Raw genomic sequence first — 13059 nt, forward strand, 5'->3', positions numbered from 1 at the left:
TGAAGGGCCAGCCCCGTAACGGCTTTCTTCTGCAAGAAGTTCACCCTACATCATGCATACAGACGCCATTTGCAGCATAAATATTTTAAGCCTTTACATTGCACGCTGGGCCAAGTTCCAACCTCCAAGACGCTTCCAGGTCACGAGAACTAGCTTCACAAATATTAGAGCATCATTGGTAGAGGAGCACTCATGCGAAACGTAGAAATAAATTTAAAACATTACTATTTAGGAGATGTTTGTAAGTGTAATATATGTGATATTTTCTCCACAAACCCAGGAAAATAACCAAAGGATAGAAACGTATGGTGGGAGTTCCTCTCTAACACAGGTGCAGCTCAGTCCTTCATTGAGCAGAAGTGTGGTGGGGTCAGCCCTTCATAAAGCATTGTGACTTCCGTGAGTGCAACTGTATCTTCTCAACCCAGCCACATGATTTAACAGTCACTCTGATCTATGTCTACAGAGTCCATCCTTCCCGTTAGTGCCGCTCGCCCAACTATACTATCTAGAGATTTGGAAAACTGATCCACCGCCCCTCTTATGGATGTATATAAGGTTCTAAGTAACACAACAAAGAAATTCCATTCATATATCTGGTCGGTTTGGCTGCAAGGCTGGTAGGTTGGCGTTAGCAGTATAAGATAAGCATTGTTGAAGCAGAAGTATCATGAAACAATGAGTGAAATTTAGAAAGGTCTTTCTAAAAACGCAATGGCTTGAAGAGTTTTTGTCAAATGTATCTCAAAATGAAACTGTAGGCACCCACCAAGATCAGCAGGGATTCGTTACACAACCGTACTTGGTGAACTGCCAGCTTTCATATTGAGAGGAAAATATCAGGGTATTTATACACAAGCTATGATTTACTGAATTATATACAATTGTTATTGTGCATGTCACTGAAAATTGTCCACGGTTCAGCAAAATCTGATATGGTTCCATCAATCTGCATTGAAAAGAGATCACATCTTAAAAACAGGCTCTTTGCAGCCTTAACAAAGGAAAACAAAAAAATGTTCTTGCAGAATCCCTAAGAAAAAGAGGCTTAGTGTGTAAAGATTAATCTACTCCCAGGGCTTTTAGTTGGCGCTCTATTTCCTCATCCGAAATAGTAGATTTAGAAGTAGAGGCAGAGGGCAATCCTTTGGCTGCTGACGGTGCTTTGGACATCTAGGAGAGATAACAATAATAAATAACACGAAAGCTGTAAAAAAATGGTAATATCAAGTAGAAATGCGGTTTACTTCCCCAGTAAATCACATCTGCACTGGGATAAACATTCACACACACACACACCTTTACACAAACTTAGACATGCTCACACCTGCATACTTTTACTAGAATTCTACCACATCACATAACCCTGCTGCCTTCATGCCTCCCCAGACAGGCCCAAAATTAATTACAAAGGACCCCAGGACAGTCCACCCGTTTTGTTTTTTTATATTTGTTTTTGTATAGTTCACTAGGTGATTTAACCCAGGGTTGACACATTTGGTTTGGATCTAGGAGCCAGCCAAACAATTTAGGAGCCTTTTTCTTTTCCAATCATGTTTTTATTTTCATATATTACCCCCCAGCCCACAGTTAAATGATGTTTAAACATTAGACCAGGGTGTCTGCAGTTAAACATTTCTTCAGTACTGCACCACATTAGCACCTACCGTTCCCCCCTCCCACCGTGTGGAGTCCTGTCTTAGTCCAAGCTGCCTGCTGCGGTCTCTCTACCACCGCAGGGGGACATAACACGGGCGCCTTGATGTCTTCTACCCGTGGCACACGCATTCACATACATTCACACACTACAATACAGTCATACTGACTCTAGCACTATACACACACTGTAACAGTTAATGGAAACGTTTAGTGACTTCAGCTATCCAGTATTTTTAAATAAAGTTGTACCTTTCCAGAAATTTCAATGCCAATTTCATCTAATACTTGATTCACAATGTCTTGGCTTTCTTCTTCATCTTCAGATGCATCAAATATATCGTCCAGTGTATCGTTTACTAGTAAAGACACAAAGTCCACAATTACATACGCCCCCCACATTTAGTAAATAAGCAAAGCACTGCAGTGTGCCATCATTTAATTAAACAATTCTGTTGTCCTAAAAAAGCCTTGAAAGATTCCTACAAAAAAAGTGATATATAATTTCAACATCCTCCACCTATTCATACACATGATCTAAAATACCTAAATCTGTTTTCGTCACTACAATGTTAGATACAATAATTATGAATTTAAAGGCGCTTATGTGTTCCAGAAAAAAAAGTTGCTCTGTCTACAAAATATACACCCACATTAGAATGAGGTATTACATTACATTAAAACCCCATATACACTCCCTTTCAGAAGTTTGAAGGGTCACTATAATTTCCTGGGGTTATTTTATTTTTAAAAGAAAAACAAATTATGTCCATTAAAACAACAAAAAACGGCAGATTTTAACATACAGAGGCCATTTATATCCCTTTTGCAATTATGTTACAGGTAGAATTTCCATGAAAACAGCTAATGCTCCAAAAAAAAAATAGTAAAAAAATAGTGTACATATATAAGGATTTTTTTAAACCATGGATTGAGATATTTAATGCAGTTTTAACGTTGTAACTACACCTGCTAGCCACTAGAGGGAGCCCTGTACAAAGAATGAAAATCTCATCCGTTCATTCATTCTTCTATGCTTATCCTAGAGGCCATTGGATGGTAACAAATACCTTTGCAGATCCAGTAACTACTACTTTTCTAATACGTTCACTTTTATAACCGAAACAAGATGTGATACCTCCACAGTCAATGTAAATTACACTGTAGCTAACAACAAAAGAGACTCACTCATCTCTTCTGTCATTTCCATCTTCATGTTTTCTTTTTGGAAATTCTGCATTGTTTGGAGAGTCTTTTGAGGATCCATTTTTTTGTTTACGGCTTGCATTGTCTGAATAATAAAACAAACAGTCAAATCTCTGTGTTTTTCACAGCAAACTATAAGAAACCAAATTTTCCACGTATCCATTTAAAACTCTCAGACGCCGAGTTCTAGCGTCCCAGTGGATTTATACACGGAGGTATTAAAAGGGTTAAGCGAAAATATGAAATGTTTAAGTGCACTATATATTATACTTTAAACTACAATTAACTATAACAGATTTAACGTTAATGTAAGTTTTCTGCTTTTCACACAGTGGACAGTTTCTGCTAGAACTGATCGCGTTGGCATGTAATTGTTATAGCAATTTGCACAAATAGTACACAGAATGCCGTCAGCAATCCTAGTATAACGCTAATAAACCACATTTATTAAGGGTGTAGCAATATTACGTTAAATTTACGTTAAAAGGAACTGTGTGTTTGCTTACAAATTAATACATTTATACATACACGTCATTTAGATGTAAGCACAGCAGAGAGCTTCATTTCTCTTACTCTACATCTGGCTGGTAATTAAAACATATTTGCTAAGAACAGAAATATTGTTGCCTAATTACAGACAAAAGTTAGATATTTTTCTCAGCTCAACCTGTTTTATGTTCTGTAGTGTTGGTAAAGCAAGCAATACACAACAGCAGAATGACACTAAGCCCTTTTTCTATGTGGTTGTGAACAGCATGCATAGGATTTGGCGTTTGTATCATTCTCTGTCATATACAATACAGAGTCATTTCAGAAGATCCTTGTAAATGTACCCATTTCTTTTTCCATGCATGACTGCAGAACGCTCATACCTTTGCTGTTGTAGACATTGCTCCGGCCATCTTCATCTGGGAACTCATAACCTTCGTCTGCGTTGACATGGACGTGACCTTGGAACTCACAGCGTAAGTGCGAGTCTTCTGCTTGCGGAGCTGCACCAGTTGCTTTGCTAGAATTCGGCACGCGTCTTTGTTGCCTGTCTTGGCCATCTTTTTTATTTCCATCTCCTGATTGGAGAAAATGTAAGCAAGATCAGCGCATAAAGCTCAACGGTTACCGATTTACAGAAAGGGGAGCGAAAAACCTAAAAAAGCATAAAAGGCATCCAGATTCCCGCTAGGATAATAATGACCAAAAGTCACACAAAACAAAGCAAGAATTCAGAGCAAACCCCGCAAATAATATATATAAAAAAAACCAAAAACACCTGCGGCATAAATATTAGGGATTTCTTTACACTATATGGCCATATATTGCTTGGCCGCCCACCGCCAAGTACCCCAACTTTGGCGAGTCCTCTTATTTTACATGACGATATTGCTAACCAAGGAGCTAAATCAGTGGGACTGCATCTCAATTTAAAGCCTTGTCTTGATACTGTGCACATTTGCAGGTTTTGGCCAAACTTTAGGGTTGAGCACCCCACCTGCCACACGGGCGCCTCATTCTAAAAAAATGTAAAAATAATTAAATATGGAATCTTACATTATTGTCATTGACTACTCCTGCTGGGATTTCACATAAAGGACATTATTTCAGGATAGGCGACTAAAGGCCAAAGTACGAAAGCGTTGCTTTAGAAAGACAAGTACTAGACACGTGGAATAATCTTCTGGAATATGCAGGCATACTATGCTTACACAAGGAAGAAACGCTTCAGTAATGTTTGTCAAAATAAGTATTTTTCTCAGTATTTTCAACTATCTATGACCGTCACGAGAACGCAGACAGCCGTGGATGTTGATATTCTTGCTGGCCTCTAACTTTTGAGAATCGATAAGTACTGTACTCAAAATAGAAAGAATGAATGATGACTATCTTGCTAGAGCTGAGAAGAAAAACTCATGAAAAGGGGATACAAAAAAGCAAAAAACAAACAAAAAAAACCCCGCAAGGTTGTAAAAAGTCTGCCATTTCATAAAAATATCAAGCCACCGTGGGGATCGGTAATGAGGCTCAGCGCGCACAAGGCTGCTCTTACACTTTAGAGCGCAATAAATACAATTGCAAATAATTATCTGGAAAAAGAAAAAAAAAAAAAAAAATGTTAGAAAAGGGAAAGAAGGGATGTTGATGCCCTTCATGCGGAGCGGCGCCGACATATCGCCTTTGTTTAGGATACTCATGATTTAACACGAGCCTCCATTCTAAAAGGTAGAAGTAGCTATTAGCGCAGAGCGCGTCCGCAGTACTCACCAGCTGTTTCTCCTGTTTCTCCAAGGCGGCTCGATCTCGGGTTATGGCCCTCTGCGTGCCTCTTAGCTCCTTGTTCTGCTCCTTTATTATATCTGGGGGGGGGGGGGGGGAGGCGAGAACGCTTAGAAAATAAAACCATTCGATAGCCGCCTGACTAAACGCTGCGAGAACCGCATTAACTCCATTCCGTGTTCCTTTACGCAAACGTTCCCAAAGGGACGAGCAATGAATTTCACACTGGCCGGGTTCTTTCCAGCACCTTAAGGGTTAATGCTGCTCGTGTTTAAAACGATCACATTTGTAATGTTTAGGGGCCGCATCGATATCCAACAACATAAAGCCGTGAAGCTCGATAAAATATGCTATATTTCCAAACGGGCTGTTAGAAAATGCGCGTTTTATGGTTTTGCGTGATCCGTCTAATGGGGGAAGACGATAGCCGCGACGCTCTGATGTAGACCTCATTGTTGCTGTATCGGAATGTAAATCTGCTTTGGGTTCTTTATACATATGTAATTCCCTGCGAGGATATGTGGAAGGGATAACCCCACGTGGTGTGGAATAGGAATGAAGCAGGTAGTGCCCCGATCATCGCAGGTAGAGATAAAGACTAAAGGAGTAAAGGTGGGCAAACTAGCAGGTTGGACCGACTACTTAACTATCAGGGGCAGCGCTCCCCTTTTACACGCATTTCTTAAAATCACCTAGATTGGGATTGTTTCATGGACGGTTAATCAACGTCATTCTTCAGGAGCCGTTTGGTCTAAGAGTTCTGGACTATTTCGTCCCCGCGGTCCCTTAGATCACGAAGGAGATTTCCTACCCGCCTTTCCAAAAGCCGTCACCACAAGTCAATGCTCAAAACGAGCTATAAAAACTTATCATGGACTTGTTATCACCCAAAGCCGTCAGTCTGTGTATACAGCTACGGTACTGAATTCACACGCATGCTTTAATCTACATGTTTCCAAACTACTTTACAGGAGTCCATTGCTTAATGCACATATCTGATAAAGTGGCCCTAAAGCGTGTCTGTACGGGAGCCCCGGCTTCTACAGTTTGTAGCCAGGTCACGAAGAAAATACAACCTCATTGAAAGATTGCTGCACGGGGCGGAGAACAGCAAAACAGGACAGGCGGGTCCTCCTACTCTCAACGTGTGCATGCGCAGAGCCCAGCACACGCTCCTCTACCAGCTCTCAGATTCATCGCTGCTCAGCGGGGCTACATGTAGCCAGGTAGAGATTTCCTTCCGAGGCCACGTAAGGCTGGGTCACCTAAGTACTGCGGTAGAGAACACGGCTAATAACATGTTAAAGCCTCGAGGCTCCCGTTTAACTATGATTCTATGAAACGATCCCTGCTTTGCTGGTCACATGATCAATAAAGATAATAAGGAAAGGGTTGGGCGTTTGTCATTGTGGAGAATAAAACAGGGACACCCCACAGGAGTGACCATGAAAAGTAAGAAGTCCTCAAGATTCAAACGGAAAAGTTTCTAAAATAAGTTTGCTTCAAAAACGAGACAATACTTTCTGAGAGGGTGGTAGATAAGGGGAGCAGCCTCCCAGCAGAAGTGATAGAGCCTAAAACTGCAAGGGAATTCAAGCATATGTTAGGGGAAAAAAAGGCTAGATGGGCTGAATCAAAGCAGTTTGCACAGGAGAGGATAAAAGCGATAAAATACATTAAAGCAAAATGCTATATTTGTAGCCGCCGCACGGAAATAAAAAGCCTATTCTGCTAATGGCCATTAATGTGCAGCCATCAGGATAACAGTATGCGGCTGGATTTAATCTATACATTGTGCTGGCCTACTTTCCAAAAAGGTTTCACTGAGTTTTCTCCATATAGTTTAATGTTCTAAACGCTCTCCCGGTAGGAGGCTTGCAGTTGTGCAGACAGCACCCGGCACACTAAGGGTGTCCCATTCATTCGCTAGACTGGGGCGGAAATATTTTGACCTATACATTTGTAAGGGATTCGTCACGTCCTGACGTTTTCATAGGGAAGTCGCAGCGTGGAAGTCAAGGTTTTATTCCCAGGGGCTGCCGGATATCTAAAAGGATGAATGCCGTTTGCTACCAAGTGCAGCACCGTGTAGACTGCTGTTTATCCTCGCCAAGAGAGAGGAGCTCTAAAGGCACATTACGTAGATCCTGGCGCAGACTCGTCTTTAACCCACTCAGCGCTGGCTGCGAGTCAGAAGGCGTCACCAAGTGAATCAGCGCCTCTGTCCTCTCCGTGGGATCACCTGACGACTGTCTCATAAGTGACGTCATTGTTTCTTCACGTGCTTTCCAACAAGGAAGTGTCTATCTATAGAACGCGTATCCGAGAGAGAGAGCTTACCGGCAACGTTCGACCCGGCCCATATAGTCTGTTATCCCTGATGTAAAAAACTCAGACCTTAACCAGCCTATAGTCTCATCTTAGATTCAGGATAGCTTTATGTATATTTACATTCCTTTACTGTATTAACCGCTACCACCTCTGCTAGGGTGCTGCTCCACTTATCCACCACCCCATCCATAAAGTGAAACAGCCTTATGTTACATCTACAAAGACTTTTATGTCTTTTAGAGGATACACGAATATGAATATAAAAGTATTTTGCTTATTAATGGTGTTTAAGGAACTGTTGACGTACAGAATGATAGATACTTGGGGGCGTCTGGCTGGCTGATTCGGAGGATGTTTTGTGTTTCGCTAGAATTGGCGGCATCGCTAGCAAATTCTAACAATAATGAACAATGTATGAAAACCATGGAATTATATCAAAGACCTCACTTAAAGCAGCAAAGGATTTATGCGATTTCCAGGAGGAAAAGTCTCACCCAAAGGGGTTCAGAGACAAATTATACGCGAGCCAAGATCATGTAAATCGCAGTGATTATCACAAATTAAACATGCCTTATGTACTCCTGGGGGAACACGCTCCTCCAAACGGGCACGATTTACTAAACTGTGCTACATCACAAAGCTATAGGTCGCACAGCACTGCGTCCGTAACACACACACACACACATATATATATATATATATACATACACACACACACTGACACTAGCAATTAGCTGTGGTCATTGTATTTAATTGTTTTATACACTCAGATCCATTTATCTAATCAATAACAGAAATGAATAAAGTTACATGCAGCACATTTGCCAGTAAAAGCTGTTCTAATGCATACGGGTTTACAATATACACTAATATGATATAATATATAATAAATATATATAGAGAGAGAAGACATTGGTTCTTTGTGTAAATTTAAAATGCCACCGGATTCTGCTGAGAATCAAAGGAGCGAATCAGACGTATAAATACACTTTCCAGACATAAGGAGACGGGGGATGGGGGGCTGGCAGGGGATGGATTTGTAATGGGGGCCTAAAGATTAAACAGGAAGGGGGTATGAAAAGGACGAAAAGGGTAACACAGCCTGGCATCCTGTGTGCCCTGCAGGGAGGATAGGGTTAAATAAGGGTGACTGCATTACAGGAATAATATACACCCACAGGCCGCCCTATCTGTATGAAAGGGTTAAACACTGAAAAAAGGGGCTACACAAGGTAAAACTGGTGAAGGGGGCATTACCTCTGTGTGGCAGACGGTTATATATATATATTACACATGTACTATATTACACATACATATACACACCTGCAGAGGCACCCGGTGTGTGAAGGGCAGTGCAGGCTGACAGTATGCTGGGGTAGTGGTGATGGGAAGGCGGTGAGAGAAAGAGGGGGTCACGGGGGGGGGCAGCTGTACATAAATACCCAGTGACAGAGGAAGGGCAGGGGCATTTGCCTGCCAGGGGGTAGAACAGCACCCAGGGGGAGAGAGTCGCCCCCTGCGATGGAGGTGCCGGGCTACGATGAGGGAGGACAGAGGGCATCTACAGAGAGTTTCCGCAAACTATCGCACTCACCGTCCACGGTCTTCTTCTTGAACAGGGAGGCCATGTCTGCGGCCGCTCGGCGCTCTCCGATCTACCTGCCCGCTCCCTATTTCCTTATTGACTTCACAACCAGGAACCGGTTCCACGGCTGCGCTCCACCACGTGACCCGCCCCCAACCACGTGACTCGTCCCTGTCGTGACGTAACGAGAGTCCTGGCGGCTTCAATGTTTTCGTGGAGTCGCAGCGGCAGGAACGCCAGCCCCTCGGTGACTGTGTGAAACCCTTATAAACGAGCCACTCAGGGCCTGGAGCCGCTGACTGGAGGCCCCGGGGGATACGGGGCACAGGCTCCCCCACATTACAGTCCAATGCAGAACGCATTGCTGTGACTTCATCACCCCCCCCAAGACGCGTATTAATTACACACATTACTGACCATAACCAGTAAAGTGCCGCCCCTGGAGTATGTGGGATGTATAATTGAGTAGTATTTCCTTAAGCGAGGTTATACCTGCCACATACTACAGGGGGCAGCACTTCGCATGGGCCGGTCAGCAACTCCTGAAATGTTTGTGTCCTGGAAGTAAATGGCTGAAGAAAACATGATCTATCCTTTTTTTTTTATTCAGAATACATCGGCAGTCCCGCCTGGTCTGGAGGAAAATGGAAAATGACATCGGCAGGAGCGCCTGCTTCTGTGGTTCCGGAAACATAGAAAGTGACGGCAGATAAGAAAAGTCTGCCCATCCAGTCTGCCCGACCTCTGAATACTTTCCTTAGTCCCTGGCCTTATCTAATATCTAGTTTAGCCTTATGCCTATCCCATGCTTGCTTAAACGCCTTCACTGTATTAACATCTACTGCTTCTACTGGAAGAAGTGATGGCGAGTGTGAGAATGGGCACAAACCACCAGTGTCTGCCAAGCGAAGCTACGCTGCGTGTGACACAATCTAAAATGTTGTGTCCACTGTTATAGCAAAGATACCTGGGAACTCAACGGGTCGCGGGGTCTTGACACGCCCCGCCCTGCTCCCCGCCCTGCTCCCCGCCCATTTTTCCTTTGCAGTCCTGGCCGCGTCCCACAAGGGAAGGCTCCGGATTGCCGGAGCCCAGAAGTTCCCAGGTATGATAGCAAAGTAGTTACAAGATACATTATGAAGAGCTAACCCCAGTGTGACGGGGCTCTGCAATATATAATAATTTCTTCAAATAATCTCAGAGATTTTGGGGAATATTTTAAATGCAGTAATCATTAGTGGCACTGACGCACCAGCTGGATACACTCCAATATTTGGGACGCCAGGAAAAGCTGGTTATGATAAACCTCTCCAAATGTAACCTAGATTTATAACACAGAGATTTACAGATACAGGTCCATCAAATTCAACCTTCTGGTTGATCCAGGAGGAGGCAAAAAAAAAAGCACTGACGTGATTTCCAATTGTGCCTCAAAAGTGGGAAATATTTCCTGCTTGACTCCAAAAATCTGGTTTCTCGCTGGACCAAGAAGCTCTAACTAATTGCCCAGGGCATCAATCAGTGTAGTATTTTTTTTAACCTCCTCTGGTACTAGTAACAAATATACTAATTTCTCAAAAACACACATGATAAAGAAGTCAGGGATGGAGGTCTCATCAAAGTCATTGTGTCCGAAAGTATCAGGACCCTGATGTGTGAATGTCAGATATTGATGACTTTACAGTAAGTGGGACAGATGAGCGGTAAGACTTGGCCAACCACCACCGCGGTCATTTTGGGACTCACCCAGGGGTATAACACACATTACTATCAAATGTCATTGAACTTATTTCAACCCTGGGACCACTAGGCTTAGCAGAACATTTTTCAGAAATGCAGTGAACTGAATAGAGAGTAACGATTGCCAAATCTACAGGGTATCTGTGGCAAGGTAGCCTTCAACCATCTGGCCATCTGAAAAAAAGTTTTTCAGTCCTTATATTGTTAACCTGGCATGTAACCAAATTACTTTTTTTCTGGAAGTCATTTTTATTGTATTTTAAATAGTAATAACAATCAAATTCCCGCGGTTTGAGCCAGGGTTGCTCTGTATGTATACTCGGTTGGACCTGCATAATGCATAAAAAAATCATCCATTAAAATATACATAATACAGGGTCAGCTCAGCCCTTCCTGCTGGAGGAACTTGCCCATGTTTACCCATCATAACGAATAGGGAAGTGGGGGAGTTAATATTAAAGCTCTCCATTTAGTGGATAGACCCAATTAAGAGGCTCTGTATTCATTCCCCTTGAAAGACAAGCATCCTGACCTCTTTGCTACACAGGTCTCATGTATTAAAGCCATCTATGCAGGGTTGGGGACTTGATCACTCCTGCCTAAAATGAAGGTTTTAGTGAGCAGTCTCATTAAGGTAAAGCAGAGCCATGTTTTCCGGTGATGCCCAAAGAATAACCTATTACCAAAAGAAAAAAAAAAACCCTACCTTTAAATATAATTTCTTTTATTTATTTGTTTTTATTATTTTAATCCTTGATTTTTTTAATGTACATTTTGTCGCCTTATTACAGCTGTAATTCTCCTTCAGTGTATTTTCTTGAAACTTAATTTTCATTTTTTAGTTCTTTCATTGGTATGCAACCTCTGTCACTCAAATGGTTAAGGCATTCAAGATGTTAATGATCCCCCAAAGAGTACTTACTTTATATTTTTAAGGTCCAGTGTGAAACTCTTGTCTCGTAGAACCTAATTTTTTAATGCTGACAATAATTAGAGAACAGCACATAGAATAGAATTAATCTTTTTTCCTAACACCATGATAAATGAAGGCAACTTCACTTATAAATTATTTAAAAAAATAAATAAATAAAAGCAAGAAAGCCGTGGAAAAAAAAAAAAAAAGACAATGTGAGGATATAGAAAAAAAAATATTTATCACCCCATAAATGAATGTGTTTTAAATAATTGAAACAAGCTAATGTTAATTGTCTTTTAATGGTTCATAGTAGATTATTTTATTTATTTATTCATTCATTCATTCATTTATTTATTGGATTACGGGGGGGGGGCATATGAATTTGAATTCCGTCACTACGTTCTCCTGTATATTATATATTATTATATAAAATATGCTATCATTTTCACTTCAGGACAGCAATAAACCTTCCAGACTGATGGTCAGATACTAAATCTTGAATTCGTTTGTGATTTGTAATGATGTTCAAGACGCTGCACATATTTTTATTTATTGAATTTATTCAGGAACTGATGTGTTGCCAGCTAACATAGATAACAAAGAAATAATAATAAATGTTAAACAATGCATGAGATAGATACTGGATCATATTGTCATTTGGCCAGAGGACTGTCATTAAACAGTAGGTTGCAAGTCACAGAAGAGAAATTGGGTGTTTTTGCATTTTCTTTTTCTATCAGCTTTAAATTGTACATCAGAAAACATGAAAAAAGGCAATTAATGTAAACCATGCTCAGTGAACAGGCGCTATATCAATCTTTGCTGTTTCCGACTCATAGATAAATTGGGGCTGAGATCCCTACTATTCTGTTTATTCAGTATGTCTAATGATGGCAATGCGGCTCCTGGTTATTTCCAAGAGCCAACTCTATATATGGAGAATGTAGAATCGATTAGCGTTTTGGCATTTCTATTAAGAATGAGGAATTATTTATCTTTATTATAGTTTTAGTAAGAAGATAAATCCCTCTAGACTGTAAGCTCATTTGAGCAGGGCCCTCCTCACCTGTTGTCTCTGTTAGTCAATTTATGTTACATGCTACTTGTTATGTCCTGTATACCCATTTTACAGCGCTACGGAATTTGATGGCGCTACATAAAACAATAAATAATAATAATAATAATATATACCAAGGCAAATTTAAAACAATATGGATGGACTGTAGACATGGTGTTATAATGAGCAGGATGATTCAGGGCTATGTGGTTTTAAGCCTTCAAGTCATACATGCGTTGTATTGACATACACCTGTCCAGCAGTCCGTACACAGAACACTGTAAATGATTTAGCAGAGGG

At 41.3% G+C, this 13059-nt stretch overlaps 1 protein-coding gene across 1 annotated transcript; it reads right to left on the minus strand.

Moving 5' to 3' along the window:
• Nucleotides 1-1062: 1062 nt before the first annotated feature.
• LOC149285310 (charged multivesicular body protein 2b) lies at nucleotides 1063-9089 on the minus strand. Its single transcript, XM_089495518.1, has 6 exons — nucleotides 9056-9089; nucleotides 5119-5210; nucleotides 3735-3929; nucleotides 2845-2947; nucleotides 1909-2015; nucleotides 1063-1173 (listed from the first exon to the last, which is right to left on the minus strand). The coding sequence occupies exons 1-6, from the start codon at nucleotides 9087-9089 to the stop codon at nucleotides 1063-1065; spliced, it is 642 nt and encodes a 213-aa protein (XP_089351644.1).
• Nucleotides 9090-13059: the final 3970 nt, after the last annotated feature.

This window comes from Sceloporus occidentalis, unplaced genomic scaffold, assembly GCF_023333645.1.
Source record: "Sceloporus occidentalis isolate IW3139 unplaced genomic scaffold, rSceOcc1.0.p SCAF_81, whole genome shotgun sequence".
Lineage (NCBI taxonomy): Eukaryota > Metazoa > Chordata > Lepidosauria > Squamata > Phrynosomatidae > Sceloporus > Sceloporus occidentalis.

What these genes read in the sequence shown, in the direction of transcription:
- LOC149285310 (XM_089495518.1), bottom strand. Translation starts at nt 9,089, where the DNA reads ATGGCCTCCCTGTTCAAGAAGAAGACCGTGGACG. An exon ending in CAAGAAGAAGACCGTGGACG is followed by an intron (nt 5,211 to 9,055) that starts GTGAGTGCGATA and finishes CCCCCCCCCCAG; the next exon opens with ATATAATAAAGGAGCAGAAC. An exon ending in GCATTGAAATTTCTGGAAAG is followed by an intron (nt 1,174 to 1,908) that starts GTACAACTTTAT and finishes TATCTCTCCTAG; the next exon opens with ATGTCCAAAGCACCGTCAGC.